At 35.8% G+C, this 21,615-nt stretch overlaps 1 protein-coding gene across 2 annotated transcripts in view; it reads right to left on the bottom strand.

The window, feature by feature from the left end:
• Positions 1–3,873: 3,873 nt before the first annotated feature.
• The window catches only part of Gpcpd1 (glycerophosphocholine phosphodiesterase 1), a 52,443-nt gene continuing 34,701 nt past the window's right edge, over positions 3,874–21,615 (bottom strand). For both annotated transcript variants that reach the window (XM_046433102.2, XM_046433103.2), the window contains exons 13-20: positions 21,263–21,340; positions 20,504–20,543; positions 19,027–19,088; positions 15,341–15,406; positions 12,695–12,831; positions 12,140–12,275; positions 11,610–11,770; positions 3,874–5,256 (exon numbers count right to left, since the gene is read on the bottom strand). In XM_046433102.2, coding sequence (XP_046289058.1) covers positions 5,079–5,256; positions 11,610–11,770; positions 12,140–12,275; positions 12,695–12,831; positions 15,341–15,406; positions 19,027–19,088; positions 20,504–20,543; positions 21,263–21,340 — 858 coding nt within the window. In that variant the 3' untranslated portion in view covers positions 3,874–5,078. The remainder of the gene's footprint in view (positions 5,257–11,609; positions 11,771–12,139; positions 12,276–12,694; positions 12,832–15,340; positions 15,407–19,026; positions 19,089–20,503; positions 20,544–21,262; positions 21,341–21,615) is intronic.

The raw sequence follows: 21,615 nt of genomic DNA, 5'->3' as shown, positions 1-21,615 counted from the left end.
AAACAAAAAAATGCATTCAGCAATGTAGCTACAGCTATGACCAATTAACAAAAATTTACTGCTTGTAACTGAAGTATTTGAGGAAATGTAAAACAAAATTTTAAAAACCTATTTTGAGTATTATTTTAAATTCTAAGAATAGGAGGGCACAGTGGAACACACCTGCAATGCCAGCAATTCTTGCGAGGTTACAGCAGCAGCAGCTCAGTAAGTTTAAGGTCAGCCTGGGTTAACTACCTGTCTGGGGGAAAAAAAAAATCTAGGGATATTGCTCAGATAAAGCACTGAGTTCAACCCTCAGTACCAAAAACTTAAAATCTAAAAATGAACTTTAAAAAGCAAACAACATCTAAACAAAAACTCATTTTACTGGAAAACATTTTGAATAAATCAGACATACGGTGTTCTGAATAGAACATCATATTTTTAAACAATCTATCCCTCATATTTTCAACATAGCCAACCAATACAAGCAGACCAAAATCCCATGGGGACTTAGATTTTTCTGTCTTTTGACAAGCTGATTCTCAAATTATCAAAGATATGTTATGAAATTTTTAAAAATAAAAAAAATCTGGGCAACTTCCCTATCACATATCATAATACAAGGCACATTAAGAATATGGATTCGGGGCTGGGGATGTGGCTCAAGCGGTAGCACGCTCGCCTGGCATGCGTGCGGCCCGGGTTCGATCCTCAGCACCACATACAAACAAAGATGTTGTGTCCGCCGAGAACTAAAAAATAAATATTTAAAAAAAAAAAGAATATGGATTCACTAGGAGAAAAATCAGAGAGGAGTCCATGTGCCACAGCACAAGGGAAGGGGCGGGATGGGAGCAGAGTGATGAAAACAGGGAAGGATAAAGGGCCTCGCTGAAGTGCAGTAAGCAAGAGATAACCGCTCATTCTAAGTGGAGGTGGGGACAGGGCTGGATAGGTGAATTTGGAACTTGGGGGAGAGGTCTGGGTTGCAGAGAGACATTTGAAATCAGATACTGCTGAACTTTTGCTAAGCCTTTATTACGTTCCTCCCTTTGAAATTATGTCATTTGAATTTTCAAATTAGTCTCTGAAGTTTACCCACCCACATTTCTGTTTTCCATTTGAGGAAATGGATAGAAGTATATTGGATTAATATAATAGAGGACTAGACAGAATAATTAAAGTACTTCTTTTATTATTCCTGAACTATTTTCCTCATTATTTTTAAACACTTCCCCTTCATGTCACTTTCCTTCTTTAAAATCATTAACAAGCTTATTTTCTCCTACACATACACGAAGACTCTATCTGGTATTCACAATATCTTCTCTACTGTCAAAATGGCTCCTTCATTCCTCAAAAAACACTACAACTACACCCTGGCCATAGTTACTCAAACTGCTTTCACAACTGTCCAGATCACCACCTTGTTCTGTAAGAGCTCGAGAGCTCATGAAGTCTTTGTTCCAACCTATGATTCCCTCTCCATTACTTCCAACACACATTTGGTATGGCAGTCTTAATAAGCTCTCTTGCATTTAAGCATCTCAAATCTGTTTCTCTAACTGTATAAGCCCACTAAGAGGTTATATTTGAATGCATTTCCAATCATGAATGCAAAAATAATAGTTTTTTTCTAATATAAATAACTAACTTTCCACCCCCAAAATACATAACCCCAGGAGTAAATCAATTATACAAGTCTAAATTAACAGGACTCCATTATCAACCTAGAGAATCAAACCAGTAATATTGTGGAAGACACAAATCAGTCACAGCTACAGAGAAATCACCAAGACAGAAAACCTGTTCCACAGGTCACACAAGTTCTAACCAAAGCAGCAACTTCTTATGTCCCACTTAAATCAATGAAATAATAAGGATTCTGGTAATTCTCCTCATTCAAAGTGAAGCAGAAATTGGGTAGGGTAACATGTCAAATACTTGACTCCAAGCAATTGGGGCAGAGGAAAAACTCCAGATGTAAATATATAAACACATGCACACACAAACATGTGAGCAGACAGACTCCAGACAATACAGTCAAGCACGCCTCACAAAACTATGTTTACTGTGAAACCAGAGTTAGGAAAATAGGATTGTTGCCACCACTGTTATTTATCTAGTTCATAACTAAGCATAGTAGTGCCTGCCCTTATGGGTCTTACAATCTTACTAGGGAAAGTATAGAAAGTACACAAGAGAGCTGGACTGTAAAAAAGCTCATGCCAAGTTCCACAAGACTTCAGAAGGCAGCGTAGTTTAAGAATGCAGGATTAAAAGTCATGAAATCCAGGTTCTAGTTCCAACCTTGTAAATCAGATAACCTCTCTGGTATTATTAACCCAGCAGAAAAACGTAGTAGTGAGATTTAGAGGCTGTCTGCACTTGTTTCCATCAGGATTCGGATCAAAAGCTGAGGCAAGTTTTATGGAGGAGGTGGCACCCAAGCGGGATACTGATGAAAGGCAGAGAAGGCATTTCAGACAAGGAAAGTGGCACTGCGGTAGGCGGAAGTGTGGCTTTGGAGGGGAGAAGAGACAAGTGTCACACAAAAATGGAAAGAAGTACACGGCGGCAGGAAGCCAGCTGCTGTAGCCCTCAGACACTACCCACTTTGAAGTGCAGTTACAGAACACAATCCCAGAGAGGAGAAAATACCAGAGAACAATGGCGGCATTTTATCAAACATTTCACTGTACTTCCAGAAACTATAAAATAATTTAACATTAACTCTACATTTCAAAATTGATATCAATAAGCTGTCCCAACTGTCAATAACCCAGTAATTCCAACATTTTTTTATCTACTATGTTCCATGTACTATGGAAATAAAAATAATTAGTAATAAAGAACCTTGCCCTTGAAGAGGCTGCAGCCTGGTAGGTGAGCAAACATCAACTACGTCTACCTAGAATGTAGTGTGAGGCACAGCATGATGAACATGAGAACGTAATATTATCTGTTGAAAAACTGGATTCCTTCCTCTGATGGGGTTTGGCAAGGGCACAGAAGGTGTATCAGGGAGAACGTGCCTGGGAAGAACAGGACTTCTGGGCAGAGGGCAGATGGGCACAGATTGGGTAATGTGGGGTCATGGTATGTGCAGGTTCTAGCCCAAGTACTACATGGCTGGAGCACAGTTTAAGCGTTAACAGAGGGTGACACAGAGGCCTGGATTCAGCCCTAAAAACATTTGTTTTAACCCTCTACTCTCACTGGTTTGTATGTCAGGAAGAAATAGAAAATTAAATGAGTGGCTAGGAAATAAGTATAACATAAGTAGTTACTATAAGCTCCTCTCAGCAAATTAAATTGTTTGGCAGCACATACTCCCCTCTCCTTTCCTGACATCTCTTTTCTGCCCACCCCCATGATGATCTGCATCCCCTCTGTTCCCAAGTCATCATAGTGGAAATGGAAGTAAAGAGGCCCAGGAAGGGCAATAGGATGGAAACAGAAACACACATATATGGCCATCAGGTTCTAATAGGGAATGGTCACTGCATTGTACAAAGGTTTGCAGGTAAAGTACACTAATTACTTTAATTGTTGTGTCCAATTCAAAACAAAATATTAAAAATACCATTCCATGTGGGAAATGTATATAGAATCCTTAGACTATTTTTCACTAAATATCAATGTCAAAATACCATAGGATTTCCAACCCTATCTTTATATACAACTAAGATCTAACCAAAAGTGCATTGCTTAGTTTAAAAAATAAAAAGATGATGTGTAATTTCCAAGTTCTAGGTTTTCAGACACTACCAAAATTATGTCAATGTATGAATAAACTGCCTTGTGAAAAACACACAGTAAAAGGTAGATGATTTCTCATAACATTATAAAACCATTCTAAAAAAGTAATAACTTCTTGAAATTCCATTTTATAATGAAGAAAATAAATCTGTCATTTTATTTAACATTCATTCTTAAGTTACAGATGTCAATACAATCTGCTTCTAATGAAAGCAACCTTAGTATAATCTTAAAAACATGCATATACACTCAGTAAGATCTTCCACATTTCTAAATAAATTACATGCATGATATATATTAACCAATAAAGAAAATCAATGTAAGAATCTAGGACATTTATTTTTCTGCATGGACATTTAACTACTGTACAATATGCACACAAAATAAACCCACAAAGCAACAGTGTGAAATAGGTAGTGAGAGACTCCTAAAATAAGCATACTTTAAATGCCTTAGTTTTTTTTGTTGTTGTTTTTTGTTTTAGGCAACAAAATATTTTCAGTCCTTGACATCTTCTCACACTTCCCTAGCACCACAGATGCAAGGACTTAATAGTAAACATGTATAATTTCATGCTCAAAACCTAAAGCATGCATTGAATCAAATTTATATATTGTGATCTACTCTACTACATATGTAACACATACTTCTAATATTTTATACATTAAATTACCCTGCAGCATTTTGAGATTTTAACATTTATGCAAAACAACTTTTGAAAAATGAAATGAGTTTCAAGGCTCACCTCCAGGCTGGTTTGGTTAAGTGAGGGAAATGGCAGCAGCCTCAAGGTTTAAACTGAATGAAAATGGTGTATGTGTATGTCAATCCATGTAAAAAATACCTATATACACAGATGGCACAAACATTTGTGCAGCTGGAATCACCAGTGCAAATGCATGCATTTGAGGTACTTATTTGTTCCATGGTCAGGTATAATTATGCGTAGTCACTTTCATCAAGTGCTAAAGATTTCAGACCTGATCAAATGAAAAGCTCTAAGAGTAAATATGAAATATTTATATAGTTAATTTCAAAGTCTATGCTTTTAATGAAGATTTGTTTAACATTATAGGCTTAAATATTTAGTTTAAAAATATTTACCAAACAATAAATTTTCTCCTTGTCTAGAGACTGACTGGAAATTATACCTGGCCAAGTGATTTAAATAGCATATTTGAAATTTTTTCAAGAACTGTAGTGAAAGAGTGAAATACTTCATTATTGCTTCATTGGACTGAGAAACCCAAAAGGCATAAACAATGCTCAATGATGAAAACTGATTATCCAGAACAGCGGTGCATGCCCCAAAATGGCCTATGCAATAAAAACTAAGCATTCTCCACATTATCAATGCCATTGATACCAGTCTCCCCACACAAAGAGGAGGGAGCAAAGTGGCTAACAGTGGGACATAAACAGCTCTTAAGCTCTGGCAATTCCTGCTTCAGGCGTTCCAACTGCTCCACTTGGAATATATTTGGTTGTTCAGGCATCCAATCATATATCCTATGATGAAACAAACACAGAATACATAAAATAGTGTAATTTTATGGCTTATTTAAGAACTGCCTGACTTAACATTGTCATGAGAATTCATTTACAAAATGTCTGGAACATCCATAGATTACTGAGTTTTTCTTTTGTTTTTAAAGACAAAAGCATCAGAGACATTTAAAATTTTTCTTCTTCCTAGTCTAGTAACCCTGAACACCAGCACTGCTTTTTCATATCCCTGATACAAAAGAGCTGATTATAAAGCAATTGAATTGGAAATGTATAGATTACTAGTGACTTTTGAAAGTATCTGCTACTTAAGTGATTCAACTGGCAATGCCTTAATTTCAAAATGGAAATGTTTGGAGAGCTAGAATTCATACCCTGTTCTGACTTCAAAGTCACTGAAGATTGAACTGAAAAAAAAACTGCCCAGTGTGGGAACTACCCTAACTCTGTGTAGTACAGAGCCCAGAAAGAGTCTCCCATGACTCATAGGAGCACTGGCATCACCCATCAGCAGAGAAAGGATAGGATGGCCTCTCACACCACACTTGAAAGCCAAGTAACTGTACAGGGAAATGTGAGAATCTTTTACAAACATCACAGTTGGTAAGAAGTTATTAAACAAGATTTAAAAACAACATCTTTAAATATCTGATTCTAGTACAACAGATTTTGTTAATTAGACATGTGAGGGAATGAAAAGTGACCTCTGGGTCAAGGTATGAGACAGAAAGAACAGAACCATCTAACTTTACTCCCTTCCTATGTTCTGTTAAAAATAAAGGGAATTTCTGGGCTGAGGATATAGCTTAGTTGGTACAGTGCTTTTCTCACATGCACAAGTCCCTGGGTTCAATCCTCAGCACCACAAACATAAATATATAAAATTAAAAATAATGAATTTTTTTTTTAAAAGTGCATGAGTATGCCAGATACAGTGGTGCACACTTCAGCTACTGGGAAGGCTGAGGCAGAAGGATCACAAGTACAAGTTCAGCCTGGATAATTTAGTGAAACCCTATCTCAAAATATAAAGGGTGAGGGTATGGCAGGTATGGCTCAGTGGTAGAGCACTGAGTTCATTCCATGGCTCAGTGGTAGAGCACTGAGTTCATTCGTTGGTAACACATACACACACACACTCTCCATGAGTATGAGAAAAACTCAAAGAGACAGCAATAAAACTGAAGGTTAAAAAAACCAGATGGATGAACAATTAGAAGTTTCTCTGTACAACCTAAAAAGACCAGTTCACAAGCCAGTAGTAGGAAAAACAAAAAGGCTAGGCTAAAAGCAGCAAATTCCTCTTAAACTGAAATGAAAGGGAAGGGAGCAAAAAAAGAAAAGAAGAGGTGAAGATGTGGAGTAGCAATAAGCATTTTCTTCCTCTACTCCCAGCTGCTGAGGCTGTGCCTCCTTCACACTAGACTCTGAATTTAACTGGATGTCTCTTAGAATAGAAGATAATTGGGGCTGGGGATACAGCTCAGTTGGTAGCGTGCTGGCCTCACATGCACAAGGCCCTGGGTTCAATCCCCAGCAACACACACACACACACACACAAAAGAATATAACCAGATAAGGTGGGGGTTTGAGCATTTTATAAAACCACCACCACAGCTACAGTACCAGGGGAATTTGGAGACAGCATATTACAAATACTAAAACCAGATACATCCTCCCTCGCCCACCTGTCTTCCCTCATTTAATTCCTGGCAGCCAGTGTTGGATGCCCCAGGAATAATATACAGATTTTTCTTATGAGGAATTTGATCAGTCAAAAAGTAAAGTTCTTGCCAAGAATGGTGGCATATATCTCCCAGCAATTCAGAAGGCTGACGCAGGAAGATTTCAAGTTCAATGTCAGCCAGGGCAACTTAGCAAGACCCTGTCTCAATGGTAGAGTGTGACAGAGTTCAATTCCTAGGACTGGGGCAATGTGTGTCGGGGGGTAAAGTTCTAAATCTACTGACATCACCCCACAGTAAAGACCAGGTCAGCAACCCCATTCATACCTCCAGAATGTCCAATAAGCTTTGCAAGTCCCAACCGTACCATGGAAGGAAACCTTGGATTTCCAAACAGTTTAGAAAGCTTTTAAGATGAAAGAACAGGACTGGGGATACAGCTAAGTGGTAGAATCCTTGCCTGACATGTATGAGAACTTGGGTTCCATCTTTAGCACCAGGGGGATTAAAATTCTTATGGAAAATTTTCAGGATGGCACTTGTGCCCACAGAGGTCAACCAATTTTGTAGTGGCGCTATCCCAGTAAAGAGAAAGGCATATTAAGGATACCATTCCAAGAGAGCCACTGCCACTCTAGCAGCCCTGTAACCTAAGGACAGGTGTCCTAGGAAGCATGAACCAGTCTTACTTAAATTCAGTACATCTGCACCATGTACTGAGGCAGTTTCTACAATACCTGACAGGATTAGAATGCTTGGCCCTACTCCTGAGAACTGATGGTAGGCTACAATGCAGCAGGAAATACAGAACAGCCCACTCCAGGCTGTTCCTGTTGTACTTCCAATAGTTCCTGTTGTACTTCCAATGCCTGACCCACAGGCAGATGCCTGATGGTGCTGGGCTAGAGACCTAGTGGGTCACAAAATCAGTTTAGAAGTTAACATTTGCATTTAACAAGTACATACTCATGAATATGAAATATTCAAGGCACATTTCTTTAATTTTGTTTATATAGATAAACATACGTAAATATACATATCTATGTGTGTCATGGATTGCAATGCAAAATAGACTGGGGGTCAAAAAGTTCTGAAAGATATTGTCCTAGGGCTGGGGTTGTGGCTCAGCAGTAGAGTGCTCGCCTCGCCATGTGTGAGACCCAGGTTCAATCCTCAGCACCACATAAAAATAAATAAAAAAGATACTGTCCTAGAGAAACCTAATACAGGGGCTGGAGTTGTGGCTCAGCGGTAGAGTACTTGCCTAGCACACGCAAGGCCCTGGGTTCGATCCTCAGCACCACATAAAAATAAATAAATAAAATATTGTGTCTATCTACAACTAAGAAATAAATATTAAAAAAAAAAAAAAAAGAAACCTTATACATATATTCCAGGAAACCTGGTTAGTAATGTTCACAGCAAGGACCAGGAATGTAGCTCAGTGGTAAAGCACTTGCCTAACATGAATGTGTAAGGCCCTGGTTCAATCTCCAATATTTCAAAAATGATGATGATGGTGATGATAAATAAATAGTTCACAGCAACACTGTGCATAATAACAAAAAGTTGGAAACAACATAAATGCTCTTAAAAAGCAGAACGGAATGTTATACAGCCATGAAAATGAATAATAGCTATTTTCCAAATAAAGTATGAAGTTAAAAATTATGTAAAACTCAATGGCTAATTATTTAAAGAAAGATGATTAAATTTTTAAGAGAAAAATCAGGCTGGGGTTGTCAGACTCAGTGGTAAGAGTGCTTGCCTAGCATGCATGAAGCACTGGGTTCAATTCCCAGCACCATATAAAAAAAATAAATTAAACAAAAATAAAGGTATTGGGAACATCAACAACTAAAAATGTTAAAGAAAAAATAATTTTGTAAGTGGTTATGTATGAAGCAGAAAGAAAGGGACTGTAAAATTATAATGGTATTTATTTTAAACACAGGTATCTGTTGTATTGTTACTGTATTGTGTTCTATTTTAATCATCTAAACTGATAAATAGCCATTTACTAAAATTGGACGGCTGGGAACTCAGTGGATAGCTCAGTGGTTAAGCACTTGCCTAGCATGCATCAGGCCCTGTGTTTAAGACCCATCATCTAAAAAAAAAAAAAAGAGGGCAATTCTATCAGACCAGTACTATCCTTGATCTCAAAACTAGACAACCATTTGAGTAAGGTAAATTAAAGGTCATCTCACTAATTATCAAAAATGTAAAACTCTCAAACAAAATATTAGAAAATCGAATGCAGTTTATATATCACAAAAATATGATTAAATATGAAATCTGTGTTTTAATGCCTTTGAAGAGTAAAATAGTTTTTTAATAATCTAAAACACCCACTCTTACCACGCCAATCCTAAATAGCTCCAAATCAGTAAACATTAAAAAACTGTCTTCATGTCTAAATTTGATAATGTAACTATAAGAGCAATAAACATTAATTAGAAATAGTGAGGTAAGGGCTTGGGGTATAGCTCAGTGCCTGCCTTGCATGCACAAGGTCCTTAGTTCGATCCCCAGCACGAGAGAGAGAGAGAGAGAGAAATAGGGGGTCTCCTAAAAATAAATAAATAAGGAGGCAGGGACATGGCCAGGGACAGTGAAAGGAATTGGAACAAAGGACTGAGGCTTTTTTATTATAAGCCTTACAAAACTATTTGAATTTTTAAATTATAATACATGAAGTTCTTTGGTTACATTAGAAAGACAATCCAGAGTTAACATAATCTAATTTATCTCTTATCAGACTCTAAGAAGAAGTTGGTGCCATTCTGTCTCTCCACACTTTCAGAGTCCTACCCTGATTTATGTTCTTGCCTCTACCTAAAATGTCTATCTTATCTATCCTCAACTAACTTCTAACTTAATTCTTCTTTTAAGACTCCAAGCCAGGAAGAACTTCCTTTAGTGCCTCCTGTTTTCCATTATATGTGAACATTTGATGCCAATAACCAAGGCCCATGAGATGAAGGAGCTGCCTAAAAATTTATAAATCCATACATCTTATAAAGCCATACATTCATAATCTCAGAGTACACTGTTCTTGCCTGAAAATATTTGAAATCACTCCTTCCTCCACATATGCACACATCTATGTGTGTACACATATACGAAATCTTCAAAGATTTGATCAAGCTAGCACTTCCTTCAAATTGTTCATTTAAAATTTTAATTTTCATCTAATTAGCTGGAAATTATTTTTAAGTTACAGAACATATTGTTTTATGCAAAATTAAACCAAACATTAACAAGGAAGGGAGGATCTTGGCTATAATTTAAAAACCAGACTAATTCAGACAAAATAGTGGGGGGAAAGCTTTATTAAGAAAGTGATATAAATTTATAGGACAAATAATAATACGAACTAAATTCAAGGAAAGGCAGGTCCAGTCAGGATTTTATTACTTCCTCTTTACATGCCTACAATTTTACCACCTTAATAACATCCTTTCTAATCCCAAACTTCTTTACATTAAAGAAATCTGTCTCTCAAGATAGTGTCAGTCAGGAAGCCAGGAAGCCGACTTAAAAAAATATATTAAAAAAGACCAGTACAATAAATATGAGTTCCTACTGTGTTACACACATCCAGCCTGTGGAGGCAGTAAATAAAACAGGGAAAAGCTTTGCCCTCATGGAGTTTATGTTCTTGTTTGTGTGCATCAGAAAGCGGGGAAGAGTTGGGGAGAAAGGGGTCAGGAAGAAAAATAGCCAAGTACCATATGATATGCATATGTGGTATGTCAGATGGTGAGAAGACATGGAGAAAAGTTAGGAAACACAGTAAACAGGTTGAAATCTTTCTCTGAAAAGAGAAACAGCAAATGGGGGAAGTTGTGGAAGAAAACGTCAGAAACGGAATGAGGAATGAAAGGTGGTACAGGGAAAGGGGGTGGGGGTCAGCTCACACAAGGCCCTTACTAAGGACTATGGCTTTTCCTTTTAGGTGGCACAGAAAACCATGTTAGCAGCAAAATGATCTGACACAGGTTTTAAAAGCCTCCCACTGGCTGCAGTGTGAGAATAGACAAATGTGGAGGCAATCACCGGGGTGCGGGCTACTTCAGTGATGTGCACACTGAGATGAGTTGATTCAGCTGAGTGACAACAGCAAACACGGTGAGGGGACAGACTCAGGATATCTTATTAAAGTCAGAGTCAACAAGATTTTCTGTCTCACTGGATCTGGGATATGAGGAACTGGAACAACCACACTTTTCATTTATGTTGAAATCAGGAAGATGAAAGGAGGAATAGGTATTGGTTCCTGGACATAAATGTTTAGAGATCAGGGAAACTGTCTTGAGTTGGACACATACAATGTTAGAAATATATGACGATATGAAAAGACACAGAGTATGACGAGACCACTGAGAAAGCTGTATAGACAGAAAACAGGTGGCAGACAGTAACCATTAACCCCTATAATGATTTAGTACATCTGGGTTAGGACCTACTCATTTGCATTTTTAGCAAGCTTCTCAACTGACTGATACACTTCAAAGTTTGAAAAAACTCACTGACAGACAAATGTCAAGATAAACCTCAGGCCAAACTACAGAATTTTAACTAAGTTTAATTTTATTTATAATTTTATAAGATGAAAGCTACACTTTTCCTAACATTTCGTGGAAATTTTTTATGAAAACCAAATACCTATCATAAATTAGACCATGAACTCCAAATTCCTTCAATTTCCTTCTGTTTTCAGGGTCATTGGTATCATCACCCCAGCAGAATATGACTAGTCCCTTAGCTTTTGCCTCTTGGATATAGGACGGATTTCTGAGCAGGTCTTCAGTATGTGCGTTAATCCCCTAAAAGAAGAAAAGTTAGTTGTTCATGAAAAAGTAATATGTTTACTATAAATGTTAAATACTTATTCTATGGGTCAATGCTTTCTAGAGTGAAGAGGCAAGGAAAGAAAATGTTAGATTTTTTTCCTTCTAATTTCCCTTATTCTTTTCAATATATAATGCAGTTAAAACAGAGTGCTAATATATGTAAGTGATTTGTAAACATACATGTTGACTGTATGGCTATCCTCATTTCTAAATAGAGCTACTTGCTTATGACACAGTCAAATCTTTAACCATTAGGTAGATAAACATGAAACCTTATTTATTTACTACCACTGTAAGATACAAAACAATAGAAGCAAAACAGTGGAAGTTCAAACAACTTACCAGAAGATTTTCAAACTGTGCAAAGCTCATTGCGATGGGGGTTGTCCGAGATCTGAGATCCATAAGTTCAGGGTAAATGTCAGATTTTCCTTGAGTCAAAAATAATATGGGATATTTGTTCTGCTTCTGCCGAACCCTAAAAAGGACAAAACGATACTTTCTGTGGGGCAATAACTATAATATTGATTTGAAATTTTAGAAATTATTAAAAACATGAAGAAATTGAAACAAAATAAAAACAGTCGAACTACTCAGATATATAACCACCATTAACTCAAGAAAAATATAAAATACTCTCAGGCATGAGCAACGAGAAAGCCCAGGAAGGTTTACATAAGTTAAGAAGGGCATGACACACAAGTACATGAAGCCCACAGGGTGTGAGGCTCTAGGATTTCACAGGAAACCATCAGAAAGCCATCATGAAAACACAGGGAACTTGACTGAGGCCAAATCAAGGGAAAGCCGAACAACTTCCCAACCTCCAACCACCATCTGTACTGAGTGCTAGCTACAATCTAAGAGGACAGAAGGAAAATATTGAATATTACTTACATTGTACAAATATCTGCATCAAATGAAGAAAAGACTATTCTCCTCTTTCCAGAGTTTTCTAAAACAGTTTTTAAAATTATATCCAAAAACATATTCATGTCAAAATATGTTGATAAGTTACCATCCCACATTCCATCCTATGTAGGGGGGGGGGGGAAAAGCCATTGCACACCTTAGAATCAGAATGCAAAAAAAAAAGAGCATCTAATTCATATTTTTCAAAAATTACTAAATATACTTTATTATGTTCATTTAAAGCATACTACAGAATATTATGGAATACATAAAGACAGTACAAAGATTACTAAATTGAAATAAGTTATCATATCAATCATCTCACACAGTTGCCCCTCTTCCTCTATTTTTGGAGTTAGGGATTAAACCAAGGGCCTTGAACACACATGCTGCCTACCACCAAGATACACCCTATACTCTTCCCTTTTGTGGCAAGAGCAGCCCAAATCTACTTATTTTGCATACATACAATATCATTACATATAGCCCTCATGTTGTGCATGAGCACTTTAGACTTCTTATTTTTATCCTTTGACTTATATCTCCCCATTGCCTCCTCCTCCTCCTCCTCCTCCTCCTCTCCCCAACCCTGTAACCACTGTTTTTTCTCTTCATGTATGTGAATTTTAAGTTGTTTTCAGATCCCACATATAAATAAGATCATACAATATTTTTGTGTGTCTGGCTTGTTTCATTTAATATATAATGTCCTCCAGGCTCAACTATTTTGTGGCAAATGTGAATGTGAGCTCATTCTTTTCAAGGGCTGAATAATAAATATTCCAACTTACAAATGGACCATTATCCAATTGTCCATCAAAGGGCACTTAGGTGGTTTCTATACCTTGGCTATCATGAATACTATAATGAATAAATAATGCTATAATGAATAAAAGTATCTCTAAGGTAATGATTTAATTTCCTTTGAATTTGTACCCAGAAAAGGGACTGCTGGATCATATGGTACTTCTGTTTCTAATTTCTTTAGAAACCCCAATATGGCTTCACTAATCTACATTTCCACCAACAGTATATAAGAGTTCTCTTCTAAGCATGATCTCACCAATATTTATCTTTTGACTTTTTGATAACAACTGCCCTAACAGGTATGGAGTGTTATCTCTTAATGCTTTTTAACCAACCCTGATTTCACAGATGAGGAAGTCAAAGACCTGAAAAGATAAAGTAACCTAAGACTACAGTTATTCAATGATGGCAAAGAAATCATAATTCAGGTATAGACACTCATATAAAAAGTCACTATCATTAATAGGCTTCACTTTAATGTTAAAAGATAAAATTCTAAAAAATTATAATCTACTGATTTAAAATATTATATAATCTTCATAAAAACTGTTTCATTTGCTAAATGAGAACCTATTAATTTTACCAAAAAACAACAAACATCAAAATAACCTTATACATTATAAACAATCCTTTATTTAAAAAAATAACAGTTGTGATTCTTCTTCATTGGGTCTCAGACATTATCAACTATCCTTTAAAAATAGTTAAATAATTCAGGGGCAGGGGCAGGGCAAGGGGAGGTTCACTGGGTTGAACAGGGTGGAGTGGGAAGAAGGGAGGGAGACTGGAATAGGAAAGTCAATAGAATGAACCAAATATAACTTTCCTATATTCACAGATGAATGCAAGACCAGCATTTACTATGTGAACCAGGACCATCATAGCCTGTCTTAACAGCTATGATTAGCTAGGCACAGTGGTGCATGCCTATAATCCCAGTGACTGGGGAAGCTGAAACAGGAGGAGTTCAAAGCCAGCCTCAGGAACTTAGTGAGGGCCAAGCAACTCATTGAGACCTGTCTCTAATAAAACATAAAAAAAGGAATGCGGATGTGGCTTGGTGGTGGTTAAGTGCTCCTGGGTTCAATCCCTGGTACCATAAATAAACAAACAGACAGACAGACATGATTTGAAGAGTCAGAATATTCTGACCAAAACAAAATACAGGACATCAATCAGTCCAACTGACCAATTATGACACCTGAATAAACTACTTTCAATACCTGTCCTCAATCTAACTCTCTCACCATGATTCTCATGTTTTCTTCAACTAAAAGATACATTCCAAGAATACAGAACCTTATTAAAGTTCACTGCTTATCCACTGTATTCAGAAAATGCCTAGACTGTAGCAGCTTTCTATTAAATATTTACTGAAAAAAAGAAATGACTAAATTTGGAAACAATTTAAAGCATAGCTGAAGAAATTTCTTTTCCTGGTAACTATTACTAACTACTGCTCCTCAACAGAAAACTGCTCAGAAAATTATTTAAAATAAACATATAGATGAAGAATTAGAAAGTATTAACTAAATCAGAGATATTGTCTACTTTATAAATCTGTCTAGAACCCATTCATTAATGTACAAATCAGGTGTATGTAAATCAAAACTTCTATTATAAATGCATCATTAATTTAAAAAGTACTCACATATTAGCTAGTGTAACATAGGCTTTTGTAAAAAGATCTAACAAGTACTGTACTTTGATGGATAAAGTTGAAAAACTTCAGTTTAACTTAATTGCATTAAAACAAAAACACAGAAACCAAAAAACTTTAAAAATGGAAAAGGGGGGACAGGTATTGCATAGAGAATTACTTACCCTTTGTTGGCAGATCCATTTAATTTCTATGTTAAACCCTACATCTTCTGGCAAAGACTCTAAAACCTGGAGTTTTGTTTTTGGTGAAACAGATGGTAGAATAAAAACAAATAAATAAAAGAATTATTATAAGAAGCAATCAATAAGAATACTTTACTAGTAAGGATAAAGTGTTTAATGTCTTCAGTAAAAACTACTATGTTTTCTCATTAAACTGACAAAATGGTTAGTGACCACTATATTAAATAAGACAAATTAAAACAGCAAAAGGAGCAATTTCAAGCAATAAGTGTAATAACTTATAACTACCACCAGAAAGATAGATCCTTAACCTAAAATCCTTTTCACCATTCCTTTTAGAACATTCCATGTGAGTTATAGACAACATCAAGAATTCAGGAAGACATCTTTTATGTATTCTAAATTATATTCAGGTATATTGATATACTAAGGTATGATTACATGAAAACCAATGATTTTTAGCTTGTTTTGGAAGCAATAATACTCTAAAAAAAAAAAAAACATGCTGATAACCCCCCCAAAAGTTATCTCCAAATGAAACAATATACTAAAACTCATAAAGCAAAAGACTATATAAATGAACAAATAGTTATTCTATTTATTAAAAAACATCTGAGGCTGGGGTTGTGGCTCAGTGGTAGAGTGCCTGTCTAGCATGCGTGAGGTACTGGGTTTGATTCTCTGCACCACATACAAATAAATAAAATAAAGGTCCATCAATAAGTAAAAACAAAAATCTGAATTATTTAGTCTTAAAACAAATGATAGGGCAACACACAAATATGCTTAGGGCAAAATGAATCAAAATACATTGTTTTTACTTTAACAGATTCAAAACTTCAGAGTGTCATTAACATGTATAAAATATATATATTTAATTTTATAAAAGCAAATAAAAACACAAACAAAAAAAGTTAGTGTAAAGAGCACAGCTGGGGCAGGGGATATATAGCTCAGTTGGTAGAATGCTTGCCTTGCATGCACAAGGCCCTATGTTCAATCCCCAGCACCACAAAAAAAAACCCACTGCCTACCCAGGTGTGGTGGCATATCCCTGTAATCCCAGGGGCTGGGAACAGGGGTGGGCAGGCTGAGGCAGGAGGATCTTGAGTTCAATTACAGCCTAAGCAAAAGGAAGGCATAAATAAGCAACTCATTGATGCTCTGTCACTAAATAAAATATAAAACAGTGCTACAGATGAGGCTCAGTGGATAAGGAAAAAGTGTGTTATAGTGTTAAGACTATAAAGCATAAAATTTGCAAAAAGATTGTCCTTATACTAAAATTATATTTGATAGTTTTTTGTTAAAATTTCTTTGTGATTACATAATGATAATGGCAAATTAAGTGTGTTAGATGCATCTGAGTGTCACTTATTAGGCTAAATAAATGTTGTCAAACATTCAATACACAATTAAAATTTGTCTATTTCTATAGGGTACACATACACAATGGAATACTACCCAGCCATAAAGAGGAATGAAATTATGACACCTGCGGGTAAATGGATGGAGCTAGAGACCATTAGGTGAAATAAACCAATTCCCAGAACCCAAGACCACATGTTCTCTCTGATATGCAGATGCTGACTCACAAGTGGGCATGGGGTGAGGCAGTGGAGTGAATTTGATAGGAGTGGGGAGAGGAGAGGGAAGATAAAAATGGGAAAGGCAGTAGAATGAACTGGATAAACTCTCCTATATTCCTATGATGTGTAACTCCACATACTGTACAACCACAAAAGAAAGAAGTTAAACTCCATGTATGTAAGATGTCAAAATACATTCTAGTGTCATGTATAACATAATTTTTAAAAATTTGCTTTTCTTTCTATTCAGTAATTCAAAAGGTTGGGAATCATGAGATTTCTGAGAACCAAATGACTTATGGGTTCTTTTGTGACAACATTTTTGCAGAATGAATAATACTTCTTTGGGGGGGCGGGTACCAGAGATGGGTACTCAACCACTAACCCATATCCTCAGACCCTATTTTCGTATTTTTCATTAGAGACAAGGTCTCACTGAATTGCCTAGAGCCTCGCTATTGATGAGGCTGGCTTTGAACTTGAGATGCTATTGCCTCAGCCTCCAGAGCTGCTGGGATTATAGGTGTTCAACACCATAGCTGGCCAATCAATACTTTGACTACTTTAATTATTTAGATTGTTTTATGAATGTCTTCTCAGGTAATACATACCTAAGTGTTTTAGCAAAATACCTCATTACAAGGTCCTTACTGTCACTCCTTTTCTAAATTATTTATCTTCATATTTTAGCAACCAGATAACATACTAGATTAAAAAAAATACCCCATTAATACTATAATGGAGTTTTACTCATCCATAAAGAAAAATGAAATTATGGCATTTGCAGAAAATGGGATGAAACTAGAGACCATCATGTTAAGCAGAGTAAGTCAAACTCAGATGGTTATCGGTCATGTGTCTTTTTCTCATGTGGAAGCTAGAGAGAAAAAAGAAAAAAAACAGGTGGGATTGTATGTCCTAAAAATCAAAGGGAGATCAGTAGAGAAAGGGTCCAAAAGGCATGGAGGTGGGGAGGGAAGGGAAAAGTGCTAGGAAGGGATATTGGCTAAATTATACTGTTATATAAATTATAGTGTTATATATTTACATATTGTTATATATAAATTATATTGTTCTGCATGTACAAATATATAACCACAAATCCCATTAGCATGTACAACTATAATGCACCAATAAAAAAATGTGGGGGAAAGAAGAGAATATGAAAATAAAGAATCATAAACTGAAAAAAAAACCTCCACTAATAAGCCCCCATGCCTAAAACATACATTTTTCACATCATAATACTCTGTAATCACCTATTTTTGTTTAAGAAATCTACCACATCTGACATTACCAGGAAAAACAAAACAAAACAAAACAAAAAAACAAAGACAAGCCAGGCAAGATGGCACACACCTATAATCCCATCAGCTCAGGAGGATGATACAAGGGGAGTGTATGTATAAAGCCAGCCTCAGCAATTTAGCAAGGACCTAACACAGGAGACCCTTTCTCTAAATACAAAAATAAAGGGGGTGGGGGTGGGGCTGGAGATGTGACTCAGTGGTTAAGTGACCCTGGGTTCAATCGCTGGTATCAAAAACTCAAAACAACAAAAAAAACACCACATAAGAGCAGGTATTAAGAGGCACAGTAGAAACCAAGGGAGACCCATCATCTCTTTTGCACCTATGTGGGCTTTCCTGATGCTTTCAAAAGAATTCCTGTATTAATTGCCTGGTTTTTAAAATTTTTCATCCTAATTTCTTTCTCAGTGAATTTTTGAAATCTATTGTTTGAAAACAATCATTTTTTTTAAACATCTCACCCTCTTCCAGCCCTTTTTTTGCCTTCTCCTTCCTCTATATACAGAAATATGTACATATGCTATTCTTACCAAATTAAGCCATTGAGGAAATTTTTATTTATTTGAGATAAGTTACTCTTAAGATAAAAAAGCAGCACAAGTATATCACACAAAAGTACACCTTCTAGAAGCACCAATGATAACAGATTTGCATTAATCACATTATTCACACCATCTTTTTAGTGCCCATTTAAAAGAACAAAATAAATTGTTCAGGCAATAAGATTAATGAGATAGACTTGTCCTAGTTTTCCTCGGAAACTTACCATCTTAAGAGAAGGAAATGGTTGATTTTCAGAAAAGGAATTTTCTTCCTCAATCATAGATTCTGAAATTTTAAATAACAAAAATTTAGTAAATAAAATGCCATTGTATCACTAAGATTTTTCAAACCCTAAAAAAGTAGAATGAACATATGCTGAAAGTATCATAAGGTCCTTTAATGTCTGAAACGTCTGAAGTCTCCTGGATTATTTTCAACATTGAACTGCATATTCTAAACAAGCATCCCTCATAAAGACTAGTTTGAAACATGTAGTATAAACACCATAGTCTGTGGTCTCAAGAGTGATTGTTTTTTTAAACATTGGGGATTGAACCCAAGGGTACTTTTATCACTGAGCTGCTATGCCCAACCCTTTTTGAGACAGCATCTCCCCAAGTTGCCAGGCTGGACTTCAACTTGCTATCTCCCTGCCTCAGCTTCCCAAATTGCTAGGATTACAAGTGTGCATCACAGTGCCTGATCATAATACTACTCTCTTAAAAGTAGTCAAAAGCAATAATCAGTCATTTATCAATGGAACTGAGTTGTGTTATTTTGCTAAGACTTCTATTTAAAATATCAAAATCAGCTCAGAAATTAGATAAAATAATCTATAGATACCAATAAATCATCCTAAGAGATCTAGAAGATAATTTTGCTGAGAAAAAAATTAAAATATCAAACGTTTCTTAAAATACAAACACAAATGCCAATTTACGTATATTTCAAAAAACTAAAACTAAAATAATGCAAATTTTTCCAGTTGAATAAATTAAAGGCAAAATTAGTTTTACAGTCATTAAATATCTGTAACACTATGCATTTATAATTATGCTTCAGAGATAATCTTTTAAGTCTTAAGCACCTCACAGTTTGTTCATAAAGGCATCCATATTGTGTCAATAACACAACAGCAGACAAACTACTAAAGTGCCTATCAAATGTAGAACACTGTGAAAGTAGATCTCTAGAAATATGAAACCATTTTTCTACACTTGAGAGGCTTAATTGAAGAGCAAGAACATAAACACAAAGGATTCAAAAAGGATACAATAAGCCTCAAATGAATGGAAACCTATTAAACCCTAGGTGAGTAGAAAGCAAAGTGTAATTACAAAGAGATATGGCAGGCAACAACAAGCTTTGAGGAAATGGAGGCAGAGTGCTGAAGTAACCTGCCCGAGGTCATAGCTGATATTTGAGAGAGCTGGTTTCAAACTCTGGCTCTGTAGCCAAATTCTATACTTGATATACTCTAACAATAATGATTAGAACATTTGGAAAGATTTATAAGTACAAAAATTGTGAAGAATTCTGATGGCTTTGCTAAGAAAAATAACAGAATGGTTATTACACATGACATATTTCAGTTAAAAATTAACACATGTATAGCCATCACATCTATAAAAATACATTCAGATGGCCCAGTATTATATTCATTAAAATGACCATGAACAGGTTTCCATATTGGTGCATACCTTGTCGATCTTTAGATTTTAATGCAGTCACATGGGCAAGCTAGAAGACACAAACACACAACATGCAATGAGAAAAACAAATCCTGGTTTATGAGGAGATGGTTAATAGAACTATAACTTGAAAACTCAGGAATTTTGAAAATAATATAAAATGTAGAATTACAAGTTTATTAAGAATAAACACTACGCTAATTATTTTATATACCTAAGGTCATGGTCATTTATATACCTAAGGTCATTTGATCATAAACCTAAGGTCATGATCAAATGCCCAGGTAGGGAAGAAGAATATAAAAATTCCTGAGTCCAGAAACTGCTCATACTTAACTATTTATGTATCTAATGAGAATGGAAAAAAGAATCATGTAAAACTACATGGTACAACCCAAAATACAAAGATCCTAATCAACATTTGTACAAAACCTACTATCAAATAAAAGGCCAACTATAAAACAGAGACAGCCATAAAGAAAAGGGCTACTGCAGAACAAAAGCAATTTAAGATTATGAATGTGAAAGGCTAACCCCTATGGCCTACAAAGACATATGGCCTAGTTCTTTCAAAAACACAAAAATCAATGACATCCATAAAAACTGTTAGAGAAAATGGATGAATCAGCATCTTCCAAATCATAGCAGAAAAGTAAAGCACACATTATGTATATTAACTAGTCAATCCTGTGTGCAGGAAAAACATAGCCATCTATCAGTAAGTAGAACTTATGAAATGGTAATATACATTTATGCTACTGTTACTACCTTTAACAACTGGAGTTGGTCAAATGTTAGTTCCTTTACTGGAATTTCAAACAATTCAACTGGATCAGCATCAAACTTCTAAAAAACACAAAAAAAAAAAAAAAAGAGAGAGAAATGGGCCTGTTTCATTATTACTGAAATGTTTCCTCTGGATATGCCTATAATTTCAATTAACTGAATAATAAGAGTAACTATTAGAAAGCCCCATGCAGAAAAATCATTTTTACCTAACATTACCTCCCAGTTTTATACTCTTGTTTTTTTAGGCGGTGCTAGGGATCAAACCCAAGTTCTTGCACATGCTAAGCAAATGCTCTACAAATGAGCCTACCCCCAAATCCCTGGCTTTTTTT

This window comes from Marmota monax, unplaced genomic scaffold, assembly GCF_021218885.2.
Source record: "Marmota monax isolate L192 unplaced genomic scaffold, Marmota_monax_Labrador192_F-V1.1 WCK01_AAM20220418_F8-fsc00014, whole genome shotgun sequence".
NCBI lineage: Eukaryota > Metazoa > Chordata > Mammalia > Rodentia > Sciuridae > Marmota > Marmota monax.
Note: the sequence above shows the minus strand (reverse complement) of the source record. Positions and strands in the feature narration are given on the sequence as shown.